General features: G+C 36.2%; 1 protein-coding gene across 9 annotated transcripts in view; it reads right to left on the bottom strand.

Annotated features, from left to right (window-relative positions):
* Positions 1 to 22,901, bottom strand: part of PHF3 (PHD finger protein 3) — a 49,790-nt gene that overhangs the window by 8,095 nt on the left and 18,794 nt on the right. For 8 of the 9 annotated variants that reach the window (XM_075046413.1, XM_075046412.1, XM_075046418.1 and 5 more), the window contains 9 exons: positions 20,490 to 22,311; positions 9,489 to 9,816; positions 7,689 to 7,866; positions 5,060 to 5,210; positions 4,778 to 4,934; positions 3,602 to 3,718; positions 1,953 to 2,084; positions 1,386 to 1,518; positions 678 to 873 (listed from right to left, as the gene is read on the bottom strand). In XM_075046413.1, coding sequence (XP_074902514.1) covers positions 678 to 873; positions 1,386 to 1,518; positions 1,953 to 2,084; positions 3,602 to 3,718; positions 4,778 to 4,934; positions 5,060 to 5,210; positions 7,689 to 7,866; positions 9,489 to 9,816; positions 20,490 to 22,311 — 3,214 coding nt within the window. Of the gene's footprint in view, positions 1 to 677; positions 874 to 1,385; positions 1,519 to 1,952; positions 2,085 to 3,601; positions 3,719 to 4,777; positions 4,935 to 5,059; positions 5,211 to 7,688; positions 7,867 to 9,488; positions 9,817 to 9,930; positions 13,453 to 20,489; positions 22,312 to 22,901 lie in introns of those variants that run through there. The other variant, XM_075046420.1, reaches the window with a different exon arrangement.

Below are 22,901 nucleotides of genomic sequence, written 5' to 3'. Positions count from 1 at the left end.
AATAACTGGGAGTCGCCGTTTTTCTAGAAACCTTTCCCTCAAACCAGAAAAAAACAGCCTCATAAATTGCAATTCCCTCTTTAGTGAGTAGCAGAGTAGAGCGTGGAAGAAAATGAAGAGAGAGCTGACAGCAAATACGGCAAAACATCAAACAAGCTACTGTTAACCGTCATTTCTAGACAAGTGTTGCTTTGAGATTTGAAACTAGCCTGATTTATCAGTGTAAATGCTCTTCTTAGAGCAATCTCAAACTCCCTAGCTTTATACACACAGATCTACAAACACACATGCACTCATTCAATTGCAGCGCTGTAGATACTATGTTCCTTAATAGCAAAATACAATATGAAACCTATATCCTGACTTTTTTTAATATGAACTCAGGTGCCTTTTTAGACCTTGTTGCACCAGAAAACGTAAGGTAGTTTACTGTTCCCCAAAAGAAAGCGTAGTGATCAGACGTTTGTCATCACAACTATATATGTGGTAGTATTTATATAAATGCACAGCATCATTCACTGCAGCAGAGAAGCCTGTTCCCAAGAAGAGGTGTACAACTTCAAGTACACAAATGGATTAATGAAATGCCATTGAAAAAAATTAGCTTTAGTCATAATAGCTTAACAAGATTAATAACGTCTTTCATATAAATATACTGTTTCTACAGTTTATATTACTTTGGGAGAGGTGTGAATGACGATTTTGATGAGTCTTGCTTGTCATCTTCCAGTAATTCCGAAGCTAAAATACTTGATGTTGAAGAAAGCGCGTCTGCAATGCTCTCTGCTTCATTGTCCGACTGCTTCCGTGCAACTCCAACGGACACTTTCACTTTTTTCGCAGAAAGATCATCAGTAGGTGGTGCCATTCGGCCTGCAGGGAAGGAATAGCAGTGGGGTTTATTTTTTATTAAAGAAACAAAAGAGGACTTCCTCTGAAGACGTGGAAGGCGCACCAAAAATACTACATATTGCCACTGAAGTGGGATAGGATAAAGAAATGATACATTTTATACACATTTATACAATGTATAAAAATTTATACATTTTACATATTTATACAATATTATACTTAAATACTGCCACTGTAATGGGATAGGATAAAGAAATAAGCAATCAACAATAGCATGTACACCCACTAAAGGGATTTCTTTCTCTGCAGTCTTTTTCTTTTTTCAAAATAGAAGACAAGTTTATGCCAATAGCCTATCATTTTAATATTGTCTCTTCTGTAAATTATGAAGTAAAACACTGCTTCCACATCTTTGTCAGCAAACTAGGGAAAAAACCCACATTTATTTACATTCTTGAGGCATACTGAGATTTATGACTGAAAAGCATTATATAAGCCTGATGTATTTATTTTGTCATGCTTTTCAAAATTACCTATGCAGATTTTGCAGTTAAGATCGAAGAGATGATTTTTATGTTGACTTGTGGTGTCCGGAGATGCAGATTCATTTACTTCTTTATCTTTGTCAGCTTCTTCTGACTTCTCAAACAACTTCACATTAGGTTCCTAAAAAAAGTCAAACACATTTCAGTTAGCCTTTTTTTCCTCTGTTAATATTCCTAATATTGCAATTCATATTGCTTAAATATTTTACAATATTTTCTTCCCTTCAGACATAAAACTCTCCCTTCAGCTGTATAGCCTAAAAGGCTATCACAAAATCTAAAAATGCATTAAAGTAATGAATTGGTACTCCTAAATATCTTTTAGGTAAGATTTAGAACATTTTCTACTATTGCCAGAACGCATCATACAGTCATGGACACAACATGGCAAAAACAAAAACACCAGGCACAGAAGTGAAAGTCAGTAAGGATAAAAGCAAAACTCAAAACAGACGTAACGTATAATTACAGATCTGAGCAACAAAATCATAAACCACTTTACAACCATGCTATCTATGAACTAAATACACTGTGTTGCCACGTTTTCTTTTCCACCTGAATTTCCATGACTTCTTCTTGTTCTTTTATTGGTGTTTCACTTTCAATTTCTATTTCTCCTTTGTGAGTAATTTTTGTGATAGGTCTTCTTTCAACTTCCCTCTGTTCTTTCTCGATCATTTCAATTGTCTGTAAAAACAGGAAGTGACATATATTTACTTACATACAATAAAATCTGGAAATCCACAAATATAACGACAGAAAATAGGATTGCAATTAGGAAACTCTGGAGAAAAAAGAACACATTCTTATTTTGCAAGTGTGAAGTAATTTCATGAAGCAAACGCACAAGCAGCCAGTCTAACTTCACCTACAGTGCAGCAAGCACTCATCAGGCACGTATTTGAACAAGTGATAAAGAAGACCTTCAACACTAAATTTAAAGATGGGTGATTCTGATTTTCCAAGAGCTAAAGGTGATAGCTACAGAATAAACAAACTTTTCGTATGCCTTTCTAGGCCCTCAAAACGACTTTGAGAAAATAGAATAATTCAACAACTGTTTTTGCATAGAGACTAGCAAAAAGTTGTCATGATTCATAAACAGGTCTAGTCGCCTTATGCAAAGAAAGGGGGGAAAACCCAGGAATAATTAGTGTTGCAATGCAAATTGCACTCTCTAAAACAGCCTCCCACTGTACTGAATCAGTTATCACTGAACTTACTTTCATTCGGAGCACACAGAATTCAAGAGGATGAATTTCCATCTATTCTATGTTACACTACCTACTCATTTATTTTTTATCGCAAGTCATCTGATATAACCCACAATTCCTAGTATCATAAGACCCAAACACAAAATGCATACCAGTTAACACTACCCAAATTTTGTGCCTTTCAGTTCTATGAAGTGGCATATAAATACCAAAGATTCTGCCAACATAAATCCAGATTTTTTAAACTAGAAAACTTGATGCTGTAAGCTGCTGCAGTTAACTATCATCAGACGAACTGCCCAACAAACAGGGTAATATCTAAGAAATAGGCATTTTCTATAAAAATAATACAGCTCCTCATATTCCTGCTTCTCCTTCTAAACTGTTAACACAGCTATAACTGTAGTTTGACTTTCTGTTTCAAGAAAAGTAATGCTCAAACTAAAGTAATAAACTTCCTACATTTTGTTGGGGCTTGGGGGGTTTTATTTTGCCTTTAGACTGCTTTTCAGACTGGCAGATCAGGTTTTCAGCTTCAGGTTTACTTCTCGGTGGGTGAATTGTCATGCTCTATCAGTATGTAAGTTATAAACCGCACCAGTTCAGTTTGGTTTGTCCAAAGAGATCTCTCCCTATTTAGGAAACTGGTGTTTATAAAGCTCTAGCTAGAGCTTTAAAATCCTGTTGGAAATAAGGACAAAGAAGCCTTCACTCTTGAGACAGAAGAAAGAAAGACCAAGCAGCAGCAAAGCTGCACAGCAAAGGAAAATCCATGGTTTCCCCCTTTCAGGAATTCACTACACTTCTTTCACTTCTGTCCTAACAACCCCTTTGGGTTTTGAATACTAAATAAATCACAGAGATCCTCCCAATTAGTCAGAGTTGCTTTGTGCAACATGCATTCTGTTCTTTCTACATACACTTAACCTGAAAACAGAAGTTAAATATGCTTAGGCAGTCAACTAAACAACATAAGTTGACAAATCTTACGTGTCTGTTCTCTCTCTGTCTCCAAGCAGCCAGTTCTTTGGAAGCCAGTTCTTCTGGGCTCATTTTTATTAGATGGTCTGGAGTAACCTCTCCTTTCAGTACTTTCTTAAATAATATCTAGAAGAAAGAAGAAAAGTTAACTATTGCTATCAAGACAAAAACAGCTCACAGCAGGAAATAAAGCAGAGAAGCAACATACAATGTACCCTGTACAGCTATATGGATCATGTGGTTTTGTAAGTCTCTCCCACTGCAGGAAGTGGTACTGGGTCTCATAACATAAAAAGCTTAATTCCAGAGTTCCATTTATTCTACATAACAGAATGTATCTACATAAACCCTTAAGGGTCAAATGTATAATTAACTGTTGTTCCAAAGAAGAAAGTGAGTTTATGCCCGTTGCAGCAGTAACTCAGACTTTTCTTTTTTTTTTTTTAAAAGGTGCAAATCCCCTGTATTACACAGCAGAAAGAAGCTAGTATTAAAGAGGATGTCTATGCTTCTTGACTGACTGAACTGAATTCCTAGGGTAAAAAAAACCCACATAATTTAGCAGTATGAGCAAAGAGAAACCGGTGACAGAAGTTAGCCTGTCTGTATAATTTACAGTTGGCTAACTGTAATAGTAAAATACTATAGACAAAGCAATTTGATCAGAATAACTGATAAAAAGACAAAAGACAGAAGTTGAGAGGGCGAGTATGATGTTGAATAATGGGCTCATAGAAAGCAGAAAAGAGAGTGAAGACCAGGCTTGAGAAATCTGGGTATGAAAAAGCACGGTGATACAAGCTGCTGGACAGAAACAAAACCAAGTGCAGTAAGCAGCAAAGTGTTGCGGGGGGCACAAGGACACCCAAACAACAGATCAGTGGTAAAGACAAACACTTAAATTAGGCAAGCTATAGCCACTACACGTTGAAACCCCACTATACTCCAGTACACTGGGAGCAAGGAGTTGAAGAATTAATGATGGGGAACAAGTAAAAAAGAACACAGAGAACACTGAGTGCACAAGAGGACAAACAACATCAAAGAGATGAAGAAACCTACAAAAAAAATAACAAACAGGATAAATTGTGAAAGGACTAATCATGTGTCTACATAGAAGACTGTTCCTTTAATCTACAGCAAATAAAGGATCTCTGTAAAGCACAACAGACAAATAATACATACATTATTTTTAGGATCTTTCAGATTGAACATTAAACTTCTGTATTTGTTCTTATACTTCGAGTCAGTGTCCCGAAAAAAAGAAAACAGCTCTCTCTCAATCCTTGTGGCAACTTTTGCTGCTCTCTCCTCAGGAATCTTTAAACTGGAGTCTGTCAGTCTGTGAGAGAACACAAGGGCAAAAATCACCAAATGCTTCCAAATAATTAATATTTTTTCTCTGCCTTCCAAAAGAAAATAATTACAATCACAAATTAATAATTTCATTTAATAATATATCTTTACCTTTTCATCAGAATTTCCTTAAGAGACTGCTTGACACTTTGTCTTATCTGATCAGCAGAAGGTTTGGAAGCTGGCACAGCTGGCAGGTGTGTTGCACTAATGGATCCTTTCTCATTTTTCTTTTTCTTAATTTCTTGTTTCTCATGAACACCTATCAAAACACATGGAGTTAAAAATTGTAAGCTACTCAAGCCACTGCTATGAACTTCTACTGTTGCTGGAGGTCATGAAGTTTTATTTTTAAACTGCTAAGAACTGACCTTCGAGGACAAGGAATGGACTCACAGGGTGGGTGGTTGGGTGTTTTTCCTATTTAGTTTGGATTCTGTATTACACAGATTACTCCAGAAAAAACTTCCTCAGCAGAAACAAACAAGACTTTTGCCCTTTGACTTAAGGTATTTTCTTCTACACTGAACCAAGACGACCAGTGCTTATTAGCTTGATCTTAAGTAGGATTTTTGACTCTGAATTTTTGTAATAGCACAGATTAATTTTTCAATGAGGAAACTGAGAAATAATATACCGGGAAGCACATATTATAAGCATATTAAACTTTACTTTAAAATAGTGTTTTTCATTAAACTTAGCATTTCTGTATCTGTTAGCCATCAAAATTATTTCAATTAAAATCATTGCAGTATCTGAGTCAGTTAACAGACACTCTTAAACAAGGCCAGTATAAGGTTTGCGTCATAAATAATACAAATCATGGAAATTTCTAATCAAATTAAAATCATTAAAGCAAAAAACCCAAATTCCTTCAAGCTTTAATTTTCAGAGTGTCAGCTGAAAGCTCATTTGCCTCAGCATGTGAACATGTCACTAATTTAGAGCAGTACCCTTCTATTTTTGAAAGCAATGGGAAATAAACAATATTTATTTATTCAATTTCTACTCTAAAAAAAGAAACAAATTGAAGACTGAAACAGACCTAACTTGAGTGTTTGGTGGTAAAAACAAGTATTTCTTTATTATTACTTTCACCTATTGAGCACAACTTAAAAGGCATTAATACCAGAAGCAAACTAACTACGTTTTCAAGTAGCTATAAAAAGACGGATTTTCTTTTGTGTTGGGCAGGCCAAGTGGTTGGATCGTCAGCTCTCTCATTAATGTGACTATGACGCCTGTCAAAATTAGCGATTTCCCCTTCCTCACCAGCAAGGCGGTACAGACCCGAGACAGCTCTTTGCCATTCTGCACTGTGACCTAAAGTATTCATATGCTAGGCTTGTTGAGTAAACCAGTTCTAATAAAGCTTTTATTTGCTCAATCCAGTTTTTTGCTCACATCCTCCTCAGGAGGATGAAGAACTGGACCAAAACCTTTCAAAAAACGTAGCCTGAGGGGGTTAGGGGAAATGGAAAACCTCCACACACCAGCAACATTTTGGCAAAGTTTCAACCACCTGAAAACAGTCCATAACAAGGAAGTGAAGGACAGGATCAGCAATAAACAATGCCACTGTAAGCATAATTCAAAGCACTTAATCTCTTAAGACAAATGTGGTGCTTAACAATTTTATGCTAATTGTCCTAAATGAGACTGCCAAGCCTTCACTGTTTAAAAATTATTTTTAGATTAGATTCTATTCTGAAATCGTCCCTGTAAAAATATTTCTGTCATCTCCTAGTTCAATTAATGTATTTTAGAACAATTAAATTATTTCACGGATGCCAAAGACTCATTTCACTCCACGCAATTTGCAGTTTGAAAGGATGTCAACTATTTTGTGACTCAGAATTTCAAAGTTGAACAACAAGGTATTTGAAGCCTAAAAGATACCATTCAGTATAAAATCCTTACATTTAGATTTACATTTAACCCTAAGATTTTCAATTGTTTTCTTCTACCAGTAAGAGTTTCTAGAATACGTCACCATTGGCAGAAGGCCAGAAGAGCTGATTTTATATTTTTTTTAGACAAGTATTCAAAGCTTGAGTTTAGGAGTTAAAGACACAGTTCTCACACAAAATCTCACTAGCTTGGCTGCAGAGATTTCAGTCCCAAATGACAAGAATTTCGTATTACCATGACCTTGGAAGAATAAAGCTTCCTGGAAGGGAGCTGGGGAGGGGACAGAGGTTGCTGGGAGGGGAAATACGTCCCTCCAAACTTTCGAATAAAATTTAAATGAGAATCTGATGGCTCAGTGTGCAATATAATGTTGCCCTTTGAAATGAGTTGATACAATTATTTGTCAATTTGTGCAAAAGACATCAGTAAGTGAAAGTATAATTTATACAGCAATTAAAACACTTCCAGATACATTAAGTATTTCATGGAAAAGTATTTCATCAAAGCGTTCTGCAATGTGAAATAAAGTTTAATATATAGATGTCTTTCTGTACTTTTTCTCCCATTCTTGATTACGTGAGCATCATCTACTACTCAAACAGGAAAGTCACACACACATCTACACAGGAAACATTTACCTGCTAAATAAAATCTTAAAAGAAATTAGAAATAAAGATCATAAACACCATGGGAACAAACTGCTCTTCAGATCATCACCACTTGCACTATGGAATGTGGTTTGAAAAACTGATACTATAAGGAAAGTAACCACAATTCACTGTATGTAAATCTGAATTAGAGGGTAGCATACTTCATCAAAACTCACTACCTGATTTTGTGGACCTTTCAACCACACTAAGGGATTCTTTACTTATTTTTTCATTTTTATCTTCAGGGGACCGCCGAGGAATTACAGCAGTTTGTGATCCTTTTCGAGCAGGAACATGTTGCCCTTTTTTAGTATCCAAGTCTCTGGAGTCTGACAAGTTCTTCCCATCACCAGATTCCTGAAATAAACATTTACACATGTTAGCACGCTACTGAATGCTACAATGAACCACTACATAATTACCACACATTCCCCCCCCCCCCCCCTTTTTTTTTCTTTTTAAGTATACTGTATAATGAATTCCCTGGATGTATGCACCATCGTATAATGTTTTCTAAAAAGTTACTGAACAATATCCCAAATTACTGCCAAGTATTGCTTAACAATCTCTTTGAAATATTGGCCGAAGACATTTGCAGTTAAGCTCTATGTTGAAAACTGCTATGTTTTCAGTTATTTTAAAAGGTCAGGGATACCAGTGAACACCCCTTAACCAGTTTTAGCCATGTATCCCCAGGAATACTTGTTTAGAAAGCACATGTAAACCAAAATTAAACAGAACAGCTTACATGTCAGAATTACAATACTACTACTCAGAAATACGACAAAAAGGGTTACTGATAATGAAGTTATGACGAATACGATGCTATGGACTAAAAGACTCTAAAGAATCGTAATAAAAACATCTCACTGCTCTTGCAAATTATGCTTTGGTTAGTAAAAGGAGACACAAAGACAGTAGAAAGGCCCTAATTAAAATGTTAGGCATTTTCTTCTACATACAATCTGAAGTTAAAACAATCAAAACTAAAATGCTGTTTTCATATGGTTTTACAGATATTTAAAAGATCTACAGTTTATATCATACAGCAAATCGACAGCATTGTGGTTTAACCCCAGGCAGCAACTCAGCACCACGCAGCTGCTCACTCACTCCCCCCCCACCCAGTGGGATGGGGGAGAAAAATCAGGAAAAGAAGTAAAACTCGTGGGTTGAGATAAGAACGGTTTAATAGAACAGGAAAAAAAGAAACTAATAATGACAACGATAACAATAATAAAACGACAGCAGTAATAATAAAAGGATTGGAATGTACAAATGATGCGCAGGGCAATTGCTCACCACCCGCCGATCGACGCCCAGCTAGTCCCCAGGCGGTGATCCCCCCACCCCCACTCCCCCCAGTTTATATACTGGGCATGACGTCCCAATGTTTGGAATACCCCTTTGGCCAGTTTGGGTCAGCTGCCCTGGCTGCGTCCCCTCCCAGCTCCTTGTGCCCCTCCAGCCTTCTCGCTGGCTGGGCAGGAGAAGCTGAAAACCCCTTGACTTAGTCTAAACACCACTGAGCAACAACTGAAAACATCAGTGTGTTATCAACATTCTTCTCATACTGAACTCAACACACAGCACTGTACCAGCTACTAGGAAGACAATTAATTCTATCCCAGCTGAAACCAGGACAGGCAGATTTATCACACAGTCCTGTAAAAGTGTTTAGAAATCTGTAAGACAAGTGCAAAAAGTTCTTCACCATTTCTATATACACCTATATGTATATACACACACACATATGACATGCATGTAATCCTGCTCAATGTAAGCGGAGTTTAGCAGTAACATCTCAAAAGAGTCATGCCAGTTAGAAAATGAAGTAACTCTGAAAATAATAATGGAGAAGTTTTAAGCTAGATTCACAAAAATGTTTGGAACATGGTGTTTTAAATGGCAGGGGATTAGGAGGAAACTCCTTCTACCCCCAATAATTAACAGAGCTTTAAGCATTAAATAAGACTCACCCGTCTGAAGATTTTGACTTTGTGCTTCCCAACGTCCTCTGTTTGCTTTGTTTTTTCAGTTGGTACATTTAGATTACAAGTAGGTGTTTGCTTCGACGTGCCCAGTTTTTCACACTCCATTGCTTTTTCTTCTCTATGGATTTCAAGTTTCACTTGAGTATCTGGTACACTTTGATCAAAACACTCCATTTTTTTGTCTTCTTCAGCACAGCATTTCACACACACATATTCTTTATCTTCTTCGCCCATCTGCTGCGCTTGAGAAAGACTCAGTCCAACACAATCACCATGAAACCAATCATCGCATCTACCACAGCCTACCATAAACCTGAAAACAAAATAAGACATAAGTCAGCGTACAGACTACGAAAGAAGATACAGCAATTTCAGCAGAACGTACCATACTTGTTCTGTTTTGTGCATCTCAACAATTCGTTCTTACCTGGTAACCGAGTTTCTTTGTAGCTTTACATCCATCTCCAGCCTTACGACATGGTATGATCTTCCCAAGAAATTTTTTTTTGGCCTTTTTGCCTTTTGCAGTAGTCCAAGAGACTATCATAACCTCATTGTATTTCTGTAACCTGCCCCAAAATCCTACTAACAGGATTTTTTCAGACTAGTATTAAAAAAAAAATTGATAGGAATCTAAACCAAAAAACCCCCAACCCCCAAAAAACCACCACCAAAGCCAGTAAACTTGTGTTTGAAAAGACTTGAAAATTTTCTTGCAAGATCGTATTATCCTTGCTTTCTTTCAAATATGATCATCATCCTTACAGCAGAAACGTATCAACAACTGCAATCTTCCACAGCAGTAAGAGAGATGTTTAAGCATTTTGACAAATATGATGAGCGCAGAAACATCAAGCTATATAGTTGGTCTTTTACATCACATTCCTTAGACCATTATTACTGAATTATTTCCAGAAAGTTGCTTTTTATTCTCATTACTGGGGAAGATGGAGCCAGGAATTTGGCTGCCAACTCCATCTGTCTAGCTTGCAGTGACTGGTTTGGTTGTTTTAAATAAGGTACATGCCACTTCTGTGTTGCTCAGCTCTCGTATTCAGAGCTCACAGTTATTTAAAGGATGTTTCAACACCAATATAGTTATCATTTAAAGGACACCTTTCATTTCAGAGTCACTTCAACTGCTTCATTATTTTAAAAGTAATTTTAGGTACAGATAGTATTTTCAAAGTGTTGTAAAGATCACTCGGTCTAAAATAAAGCCATAATTTCTGACTATTTTGTGGAAGCATTTTGAAAACTTCCTTAGTTGTCACTAGTACCTAACTGCAATATTTGGGAAGGATGTGGGATTTCAAAGTCACACAGGTTAAACACCTCAATACATCTATTTCAGGAGACTTACATGATAGTAATTATTGTTTACAATCCTTTCTTACAATAATGAACCTGGTATCATTACTAAAGAACTGCTTTCAAATGATGTAAGTGGATAACGCAAGAGATCTTCTACATTCCCCTTCCCCTTTTGTATCTTCTGGCTTTGTTTTTGTTTTATACTTATATAAACTATATTATATATGTTGTCTGGATGAAGAAAATCCAGAAAGACTGCAAGTGTGTTATAAAAATTGTGAGTTCTTTGTTAATACTGAAAAATTATTTACTTAATTACTAGGTTTTAAATTCCATAGAAGACAGACCTGATTTTAAAAGTAATTCATGAAATGCTGGTTGGTTCAGCAATGTATTCAACAAGCTAAATGCACTGACATGCAAACCCTGTTTCTTTAAATCTAATATCCTATAAATCTCTTTTGTAAGATGATTTTAAGGAAAATGATTCCTAACTTATGTATGTTCCTATTCAGCCTAGGATCTGCTATCTGCTGACTTACCTACTTGGCAAAACCATCTAAATATTGCAAAACATGCTTAGAGGAACTCTCATTCTCCAGAACTGTAAGTGAACACTCCAGATGGCTTGATGCAGGTATTGTATTCAAGAACTACCGGTATCTCAAGAGATGGAAATTCTTACTGTCTAACAGCAGACGTTTGAAACAAGAGAAGAACAGAAGAAAATATTGTGGCTTTATGTTCCATCCTTGCCTACCCAAAATAAATCAGGATAAAATTCTGCTGAAGTAAATATTCTTTTGATGTGAAATGAGTCTGAGAAGTTTTAAAGCTCCAGCAGTTTGAGAAAAAGGTCATTTCCAGTTTCACTACCCTATGATGCTGTTTGCTAGATTTTAAGAAAACACTTTTTAATCTAGTTTGTGAAGAAGACTTCTCCTCATTTTTAATTTTTTTTTTTCTGAGCTGCAAGTACATTTATGGTATTACTTATCACTACACTAGCAAACAGTATCTGTCCATTTAATAAATTTCAGTTAGGAACGCAGAGGTTCCTTCACATTTTGTCAGTATCTCAATCTTTTCAGATCCACATTCCAGCAAAGCGAAGATACAAGAAAGGTAACATTAGGAGACAACTGCTTCTGATGGTTTTACCAGAGCAATACCATAGCATTCATAAACACAACAGGAAAACAAGAGAGAAGCGATGGGACTTCAACACAAAGAATGATTGCTCCTTTCTGAGAACCTAGAGCCAAACACGTGATAACAAGAAATACAGCGTGAGTGCCTATTTCACAACTGCAAGGATCCACAAGAGGATGCTTTACATAGGATACATCTTGTACCACTGCAAGAAAATATTAATAAAGCTTTGGGAACACTGAAAGTGGTTACAAAAATTCCAAACATAAGATTTTCTGCAGAGCTGAAATAAGACATACAGTCAAGCGCTTCTTGCTTAAAGGATATTTTGGTATACTGATGAATGAATGCCTTTTGGTTAAATATAGAAGGAAACCAAGAATACACCGTCTTGAAACCACAACTGCTACTACTTTAATTTTTATTTAAAATATATGTATTTTTTTCCCTAGTTTGTAAATTCAGGCACTGGAGACTGATTTGTTAAATGAGCAAGGCAGATTGCAACCTTTAGCAACCCAAACAAAATTTTGATTAATATTTAGAAAATGGGCTAAATTTGCAGAAGAAATTAACACCAGAGGCTAAGATACACAAGATGCTGCACATCTTCAAGTTTAAATTGACAGCACATGGAATTTTTCAGCTTAGCTCACACATAGTAAGTGGGCAATAGAGATGGTGTATGATATAAGTAAAGCACCAGGATAGGCATCCAGTCTTACATCTTTATTTTGAGGTCTATAATAAAAAAAAAAAAAAAAAAAAGTAGTACTACAAAAACCCTACAATGGATTCAGCTCAGGAAAGTTCATTCTTCACTAAGAATATATACCTAGATGGACAGATGTCATTCAAGCGATCTTAAAGCAAATTACTGAAGACAGAATATCCATTTGGCTTCATTCCAGTCTTCAAAAGAAGGTTTCAATTACGCTATATTTAAACACACACAGTAAAACTTCAGAATTCGGAAACTAAGACTACAAAGAGAATCTGGAAATGTCCATGAAGCCTGTACTATAAAACAGAATGCAGTGTTTACAATTGTCTTGCTTAAACAAAATGGTAATAAAAATACTGGTGCTGCCTGCCTAAAAAATTCACTGTTTCTACTAGTATTTTCACACTAGTCAACTGCAAGACTGCAACTCCTAAGGCTGTGAGAGAACATACTGATTTTGATATCAGTAACGTAAATAATCCTTTTTACCATAAGGCCACTTTTACATATTTATCTGTTTCACTCATCTGCACACAAAACACAATTATGATTTTTAACAGCAATTATAACTGGGTAACGGGCAATGCTCAAAGACTAAAAAGAGGAGTCAAGTGAAACTGAAGCCTGGCTTGAAGGATCAAAGATGTCCTCTTGCACAGCTGTCAGAGTTGTGACTGAAGAGGTTCTGATCTCTTGGACTATTAAAACACCAAAGTTTCTGACTGTAGATTGCTTCAAGTTTGAAGTGCAGGAGTTCTACCCATGTTGTAAGGCTGGATTGGAAGATGTAAAGCTGAAAGAGAAAGAAACATGTGTTTTAAAATATTAAATCATGCCACATTCAATAACAGAAGTGCTTTCACTGGACTTTAATATAAAACCAAAATTTTTTTTAAGAAAAATCTAAAAATAGCGGACAGGTGACAGCAGACAGTACTATAGTTCATTGGGACCTTTGCATAGAGTACATTATTGTTTCATTCCTTTAAAGAATCCTGTTGGTAGTCCACACATCGGCATGAAAAGATGCACCTTAAAATCAGAAAGTAATAGATGATACATAACGAGAGAGGTAATGATTAATGCAAACCTTCCACAATCTCTCTTAGGATTTCGGAGATGTTATTTGTAGTAAATTAAATTAATCTGTTAGATGAAAAACTCGGGCTTGGACGACTTATTTTCAAAATATACAGGCCATGTTTTAAAATTAATTTAAATACATTCAATTATGTAAAAAAAGAAAGTTTCCAGAGAAATCCATTACTATGAAATAAGATTTTTGCAAGTAAAATGGGCAGAAACCATCTTATTCATAAAACAATTGTTCATTGTAAAGCTATAATTACAAGTAAAATAAAAGACAAAAAATTGGGAGCTGTCAGAATAGTTCAGTGCGGGCCAGGGATCAGCATTTTAAGATTAATTAATAACGTAAGGTGCGTTGCCACAGAAAATCATTTACTTCAGAAATAATTGCCTCCCTTTGGTCCTTTGCATTTGTGGTACATAGCATAGGGAAAACACTGCAACAAGGCTCAAATCTTAAAAAAAAGCTAAACTTAAGACTATTCGAAACAACACCCTAACCCTGAACTCACCTAAGAGGAGTAAGACCACTCTTCACCCACTTTTTAAGGACAAGTATTTAAAGCATGTCCCACATCTGCATTCCCCACCCTTAATGGCACTGTTCACCAATCTTCTGTAAAACCTGCTGTAAACTTGTGTTAACGTTACAACTGTGTCTCAGCCGCACTGATGCTCCAGTCCAGCCAACGTTAAAGCAGAGACGCTGCATGGAGCCAACCGCTCCTCCTTCAGCTAGTCCGGGTGTTACTACTAGAGAAGGTATTCGCGGCAGCTTTAGCAGAGCCTATATTCCACATCAGTGATGTAGGATGGGCTCAATTCAAAGCTCAAGTGAAACGAGCGTTTGTCAACAAAAAAACTGCACTACCTTGTCAGAGCACATATACACCAGCAGTTTCTCTTGTTTGCTTTTTGTACAAGTCTAACACAGGTGATGTGATTTTTCAGGTTTTGTTCTTCTAGAAACAAGAACGACCTACTTCAAAGAAACACTATCAGCAGATCTCTTTACACGGAATTTGCATCACAGGAAAAAGACACTGCAAGATCACTCCTAAGTATTAAATTTCAGTAACCCATCTTATATGTAATTTAAGTTTCTTTTTTCCTTAAAGGCATAATTTTGTTTGTTTTTCATGTTACATGAACCTCTCCAACAAGGAAGCAAGCAGGGAGACAAGCAACCCTATGATCTTCGAACTAAAGGTGAATGCATGAAACGTGCCCAACAACAGAAAAACCCAAATCACTGAACCTCCCAAAACCCTGAAAAAAATGGGTACAGTACATCTCCTAACATTAACCACAAATCTGTAACAACAACAAAATCACTAAGGGAAGCTCCATTACCAGTGGATTCTACCCACATGTTGCATCTTGCTGGATCAGGATAGTACGTTCTACAAACTGCATGTATCTACACATACTTTATAAAACTATGTATTAGACAACTCATGCTATCCATTTGCCTGATTCCCTAATGGTACTGGGATTAATAATAATCCTACCAATACTGCAGCATAGTAAGATAATGCATATAAAAATCTACTAATAAAATTATACGGCTGTAAATATAAAACACAGTGGAGTCCTTCCATTCATTAATTATACTGTCATTCATTTTTGCTACAGCTGTGGGTGGACATGGATGACATCTTTTAATGTTGCAAGGCTTTTCACAGTTGAAGAAAGCAGTAACAGAGGCAGAAAACTTAAAAGCATCATCCAAGACTGTGAATTGATGGCATCTTGCATAATCTGCTGTTTAACATACTATTCAATGAACATGTACTAGAACTAAGTAACATCATAATTATTCTAATTACTGTTTCTTGTGAAAAATGTTGTCACAACAATGATTCATTTGCTATATATGCATCCACCCTTAAAAAAACACGCACATGTAACTTAAGGGTGGTTCTAAGTTTGGAGCGTTAATCTCCTTCCTCAACCATTGTCTTTTATACTGGCTGTGCAAATTATATGATCACCTGGTTCCAAAATAGTTTACTGAAATATTAGCACTATTTTCAAAAAACAAATGTCCTAATAAAAGCCTTTAATACAGGAAAAAAAGTTTTCAGATTATTTTTTTTTAAACTTCATCCATCAACCAAAGTAATTTTCTGTATTACAGTTATTCAGAAACTTTTTAGTGACTATGTGTATGCAAGAGGCCAGGAATACAATATCTTTGCTAAATCAACTCCTGCGCTTTCCAACTAATTGCCTTTTACAATATTACTAACTTTTCCTCGATATTAAAGCAGAGTTGAAATGTGGGGAAAAAGAAGACCCTAAGTAAAACTCTGGTCCTGCATCACTCAATTTTTCTGTGACCTCTGAGAAGGCCAGTTTGTGTCTGACCACAAAACAACAAGAAAAGAGAACGTCCAGACTCCCACATCCTATTAAAAAACCCTTACTAGAATTGTAGAAATCAAAAGAGGAAGTCACCGTCCACAAATTAAAGCTACAAACTTCCCTCGTGATATAATGCTTTCTAGAAAATTTGCTTTGAAATAGAATATCTCAAGTTATGTACTATAAATTATTAATCAGAAACTGGTGGAACTTCTTCTATTAAACAAGACAGAGAGAAGACAAGGGAGACAATCTGCAAAACATCAGTTCGGTTTTGTCTATCTGTACAAGAAAGGAATGAGTTCAGCCCTCCAGCCTGCAGAGAAGTCAAACATCTAGAGTGAAAACTGGAGAAATCTATAGTACGAGCCCTTACAGCAGAAGGATGCATACGAGAAGAAATCTTACATTAGCAGATTTCTCGATGTCTGCAGAGCTACCGTCTTTGTCTAGCTCTATGCCAAGAAATTAAGTATTATTTTTTTCTTCAACTATCTTTAAAGATCTTCAATCTGTCTATAGGGAAATCAACTATTGTTTGTGACAAAGCTTAATACTTTCAGCATCACTTGAACTCATTAAGAAGCTGAGGTAGTAACTTCAGTCTGTAACATTTTTCTATGTGGTATGCATATCCATACACATACACGTTTCATCTATAGATAAAGGAATGAAAATTTATGCGTTTGATTTATGTTATTAGCTGATGAGAAAACATCTGACAGCAATATGGGAACACAACGGCAAAGTCTAATGTTGAAAGCAATACTATAGTGAGTAACAACAATAATTCAAACTTTGCACTGAAAAAAAAAGTTTCAGATGTGCTGAAAAATTAGTAAGTACAAGAAGTTACATCATAATTATCTGACTTGCCCAGAAACATAGGGTTTAGATTTCGTATGAAATTATTTCGGTTATGTTGCAAAGGTAAATCTCTGAATGGGGATCAACACAACACATCAAGCAAACAGACTAAAACAGTTTAGTCCTAAAGCCAAACATTGACCACCCACTCGCTGGGTAATGAAGATATACAAAACAGCTATGTTGGTTCCAGCTTATAAGCATCAAGACCAGTTGAAAACAGAGCATGAATAGTCATTGTTCAAAGCTCAGGTGCCAAAAAATGACAATCTATTAACAGAAAAAAAACAGGCATGCCTCTTACAAAGCAAGACACATTATAACTTGTAAACTTTTTTGATCATGCAAGTCACATGTTTTTAGAAAAGGATTCCTTCCTTCTGAGCCAAATCCGCCATATCACCTGCAGTGCAAGGTTAAGCACACTTTGAGTTTGCATGCAGCAAATTATCATATGTATTTCTAAAGATATAAATTGACTCCATTTGTCAGGTGCCGATTCTGAAATAAAACTGTTCTTCTAGCAGGCACAGTAAGATTACTCTGGGGCTGTGAAAGGCCTACACGAGCATCCCCCTTTGGGGATTCTGTACATAAACAAAGCTGATGAAACTACCTCCACACATTATCTTCAACCTGAATCAATTTTCCAAGCTTAGTATTACATTAACAACAGGTTAGTGGCTTTGCATTTATTGTAGGGAATACAAAAAGGTTCAAGTGACTACTATTTTGCAGCCTGAATTCCAGATGTGTTTCATTAACATGATGAGCTGCAAGGCTCTTATGCACATTATTTCCCACCTGGGGCCTGGAACTGCAGTTCAACTTCTTTTTCTACAAGTAATTTGTACCACAGCATTGATAAAAATTTCCAAAGTTTAAGTAATGATAAAGCAGGATATGAAAACACATGTTGTTTCAGATCTTAGCTCTGCCTTTGATATTTGGTGAACTTACTGTCATTTCACAATATTTGAATCTCTTGTACAACGAACAGGGGGGAAAAAAAAAGGAAACAGGCTGACCAGCTAGGCTGTTACAAAAGGAAACAAAAATTCCTTGAAAAGCAATCCACAAAGCAAATTAAAAAACCCTTATCACTACAGTCAATTTCAATAGTTTTGATGTTCTTCCAAGTGATAAAAGTGAAATTTATCATGTTAAGCTTTTTTTTTCTTTTGCACTGTACTGAAAATATTTTCTTGTTCTTGCACCAATAATTAAACAAGTACAAAATGCCAAGGCACTCAAGATAGGAGTTTTGCTTCCTCTTGGATCTTAATGACATCAAGTGAATCTGAAAGATTTGAGGTTTTTATTTGTAGCATACAACTACAAAAGTAATTTGAACAAATTAAAAGTTCATTTTTTAGAATAGTGGTAATAAAAAGTGCTGGACTGACAGTCTTAAGTCTTCTGTTGTTAAGCAAGGGGCTCAATACTGCTAGGTTCCTCACTCCACTAGCATGTCTCAGTTACATTCTATATACAAAAATTCCATATTTGTATACTAAATATCTTTCTACATTTAGCCAGTCTGATCTTTTCCCACTGAAACTGCTGGTTGTGTCAACAGTTTTGTAACACAGACATATTAAAAAAAAGAAAAAGTCTTAAGACTGGCATTACAAAGTTGAGGGTATCCGTAATCACCACCTGTGGCACTGTTCTAGCAGCAGAAAGAGCTGGCAATGCAAAATTGGTTTGTTGCATTTAATCCTGTATCAATGCATAGTATGTATATCTTCTCTAGCATTACTTTGACTTCATAAACTAAAATAAGCAGATTTAGTTCTGCCTCACTGCAGTATCTTCCCAATACAGTGGTTAGATCCACTTAGTATTAAAAATCAAGACTTCCTGAATTTTAACAGGACATTCAGAACAAGAAAACGCATAGAATGCTTAAAAAGTTAGCAAACACACAAAGAAAAATGGGACAAGTTCAACTCAAAGCTGAATTTTTAACATATATCAAGCAGTTTAAACCCCAAATATGCATATTTTGCTTTAAAAATATCCGCAGAAGCATTTTCATATCATGAAGCAGCCTTTCTGAATTTAAATTATTTACTGAAATGCAGGCTACCCATGTACTTCTACCATTGTGGTAATACACGAGATGATAAAAAACTAATTAAATGCAAGCTGCATAAAATTAAACAGTATTACAGAGGCACAAATGGTAAAGGGACAGTACTAACAATAAAAGGATTAAAAAAAACCAAACAAAAAAAACAAAACAAAAAGAAAACAAAACCACACACAGAACTAAGTTTGAGTACCCCTTCAATGAGCCAATTCTCACCAACCAGGCAGGGCAAACCTAGCATTAAAAGACTTTTAATAGGCCACGTTAATGCAATTACTATAGCTTCACAGTAAATGAATTTTATGTATTTGTTTTTCAAATATATTTGTTTTCCAAATATAATATAATAAGTCAATAAAACTCACAAGGGCTCTTCTTAGATACAAATGAATGCTATAAAAACCTCAGGCACCAAAGGTTAATTGTTCCATATTTCACTCTGATATACGGAGTTCTAAAGCACACTCACTGAAAATTACTATTAAAAGTTTCTCTCACACAGGCAAAGGACTAATCAGAAACTTCTTCAATTTGAAATGGGGGGTGGGAGGGAAGGGGGGACTAGCATGTAGAACTGCAACTACAAAAAAAAATTTCAATATTAAATCCAAAAAATAAGAAGTGGTAATAAAGGAATTCTTATTCTTAGATTGGTAGTTCATTAGAGGAACCCAATGGCCTTTTTCAGTTCACTTACAGTGTAGAAGAATAACTGTTGTCACAGAGGAACGTTACCAACTTCAGATGCAACTTCATTATTACGTTTAGTTAAAGGCAATTTCAGATATGCCCACATGGAAGTTTTATAAGGGTTTTTTGAGATTGATGTTCTTCCTACCCTCCCCCACTACTTCATTACTCCAGTTACATGAAAACCTCACAGCAATGATTATACAAATTGAAAAAAAACTCTGAATCTCTATTGGAATCACACTTCTACCAGATAAAAGTCACATGTAAACATCTATTTGATTTTTTTGGTTGATGGTGATCCTTCAACTTAAGAGGTCTCTGGAAAGAAGGAAATTATAATCTAGAACACAGACATCTTATTTCTTTTCTATGAAAAAAAAGTCAAGTTTAAAGTACGTATTTTAACAGCATAGCAGAATCACACATTCATCAAAAGTACTCATATAATAAAATATTTCTAGTAAAAATTTTTGGCCAAACTGGTTTCTAATGCTCTATTTAAAAGACAAAAAAAAAAAAAAAGTGTGTGAGTGCAAAGGAAATTAATTGACAGTATAACAGGCAGGCTTCCATTGTAAGGCTATGCCTTTTTGGTTTGGGACCAGCGGTATGAAACATTTGGTAAGAGAGGAAAAGAATTATCTTCTGAGACCAATAAATTCTTCAGACACAAAGCCACACACACCTGTTGCCATGTGGCTTTTTGCAAAAGCCACACTGCTTGTTGGGCACCCAAACATATTTGCTTTCACTAGCAGAAGTATGTTCCAAGCCTTCCCGTTTAACAGTTGAAATGTTATCTGGAATGAACAACGGAGGTTCATCAAGTGAAAGACTTTTGCTACTTCTTCTCTGGCGAGGTTGGAGATTCTTATCAATTCTTTTTGATTTGTTTTTTTCTTTATCATCCTCCTTCACATGTTCTACAACAGGGGGATCTTTTGTCTCTGCCTCTTCCTTTGTGGAGCTGTTTGTTTTTAGCACAGTTGCAAGCTGGTGTTTCTGACCCTGGGGGGCTTGCTTCTGACCAAGATTTGAAACATGCCCTGATAATGAGTGCACGGAGTGGTGGGTATCTTTAGAACAACTTTGATGAGTAGGAGATTTCTCACTTGCTCTTTGAATTGATGACTTCTGTACTTGCCCAGAAGCCTGGACTCGGGGTATTTTCTTCAGCATTGTATTGGTCTGCTTTTTTACAGTTATCCCTGGAACACAGCTCTTTGCTTTCAAACCCAGATCAGACTGTTTCTTCCTAATTTTGACTGGGTTATTCGGATGCTGATGACTCTCTTGCTCATCCGCATTCCGCTTCAGACTTGCTGAAGATGGACTGTGAAGACCTGAAACAGTAAGACCAGCTCTTGTTCTTGAACGCATTATTTCCTGTTGCACTGTACCTGATTTCTGTCGAGTACCTGCAGTCAGATTTTGCTTATCCTGTATTAAAGATTTACTATGCCGGGGCCTAACATTCTTTTCACATTTTGATGATATGCTAATTTGTTTATCATCCTCTTGAAATTTTGATGCCTCAGGGCCTTCTACTTTAGTACCGCTGATCTGCTGCTGTACATTTGGGCTTGTTTGGTCAGAAACAGTGTTTTCCGAAATGCTATTTCCTGGGTCAGTGTAAGTAAACTCTTTGCTTTTCAAGTCTTTATTATCAAACTCTGTACTGTCCAATAGTTTCTCGGATGAAGTTACAGTTTTCTCCACTCCCTGGTCATCGTCTACAGGCTCTGTTATGCATTCCTTTACTGACAATGTATTTTCATCAGGAACTTCCACATTGTGGGAACCTAAACTACAATCAACCCCCTCTTCTACAGAGCTGGACAAATTTGAAAAGGTCTTACAAATTTCACTTGCATTCACGCAAGCACTAGATGGATCATTAGCTTTTCCAGTTACCCCACTTTGATCATGCTCTTCTGTTTTCTTCTCCAATTCCTCTGTTTTATTTTCAGTCTTTTCTTCCAAAGAGGTTTCAGAGCCCATTGAGTCAATCACATCATTTGCTTCATTTTTAACTGCAGTAATTTCAGTATCTGCAGATACCGAACAAACTGACTCAAAGTTCCCAGATTCAGTCTTCGTTGCAACCTCTGTTATTTCCTTTGTTTCTCCAGGAGGAGAACAGGCTTCTGCTAAATTAGCACAACTTAACTCTTGGGATGTTTCCTCAACTTTTGCCAGCTCAAAGGTTTCAGACTTTATTTCCTTCACCTCTTCGGGACCAGGAAGACATTTTTTATTACTTTGGGATGCTGTTACTGCTGCTGCAGTTCCTTCTATCTGTCCTGATCGTCTTGTACTACGCCTAACTTCTTTAGGCTGCTCTTTCAAGGGTGCAGCAACATCTCCCTCTTTAGCTGGGCTTTTCTCTTGTTTCTGTCCAGTTTTTGGAGCAGATCCACTTTTTACAGATGATTTCTTGGTATTAACAAGAGGTGCAACATTCGAACGCTTGGCTAGTGTGCTCTGTCGCAAACTCCGTACTGGTTCTAGGAAGGGAAAAAGAAAATGTCTTAGCTATACTGCATCCTGTTTTTTGCAAATACAAGACTTACCTAGAATAGGAACTGATTTAGCCTGATTTAGCTTACTGGACACAAAGTGAACTTAAAACTTAGTGGTTTACTAAACTTAAAAAAAAAAACAAAAAACCAACCACCACAAAAAAACCCGAATAAAAACCCCAAACACCACCACACCACCCCCCTTGAACTGTCTACTTTGAAAAGATATAAATTACTTGCATTTCAATTTTACACTGCTGCAGTTTGGATGTAAAAACTCATTATTCTAATGGCTATGAAAGTTCTGAGTAGTATATACAAAACAAAAGTGATGACAAAAAGACAATCAAAACCCACTCTACTTCTCTTCCACTCAACAACTTCTACCTCAAGAAAAAAATCGCACAAGTTATATTGTGGTTAGAAGTATAGCTGTGAAGTTTACAAAGCTTTTAGAGAACACAGTATATGAATCTGAGAGCCAGTCACATTCTCACTTGACATCTCTTACATTTTCTAAACAAGAAAACATTCCAGTGCCTTCTTTAAAAGCATATTCACTAGCTTTGTACCAC

Source organism: Buteo buteo, chromosome 15 (assembly GCF_964188355.1).
Source record: "Buteo buteo chromosome 15, bButBut1.hap1.1, whole genome shotgun sequence".
Classification (NCBI taxonomy): Eukaryota; Metazoa; Chordata; class Aves; order Accipitriformes; family Accipitridae; genus Buteo; species Buteo buteo.
The sequence above is the reverse complement of the archived record's forward strand: the minus strand, read 5'-3'. Positions and strand labels throughout refer to the sequence as shown.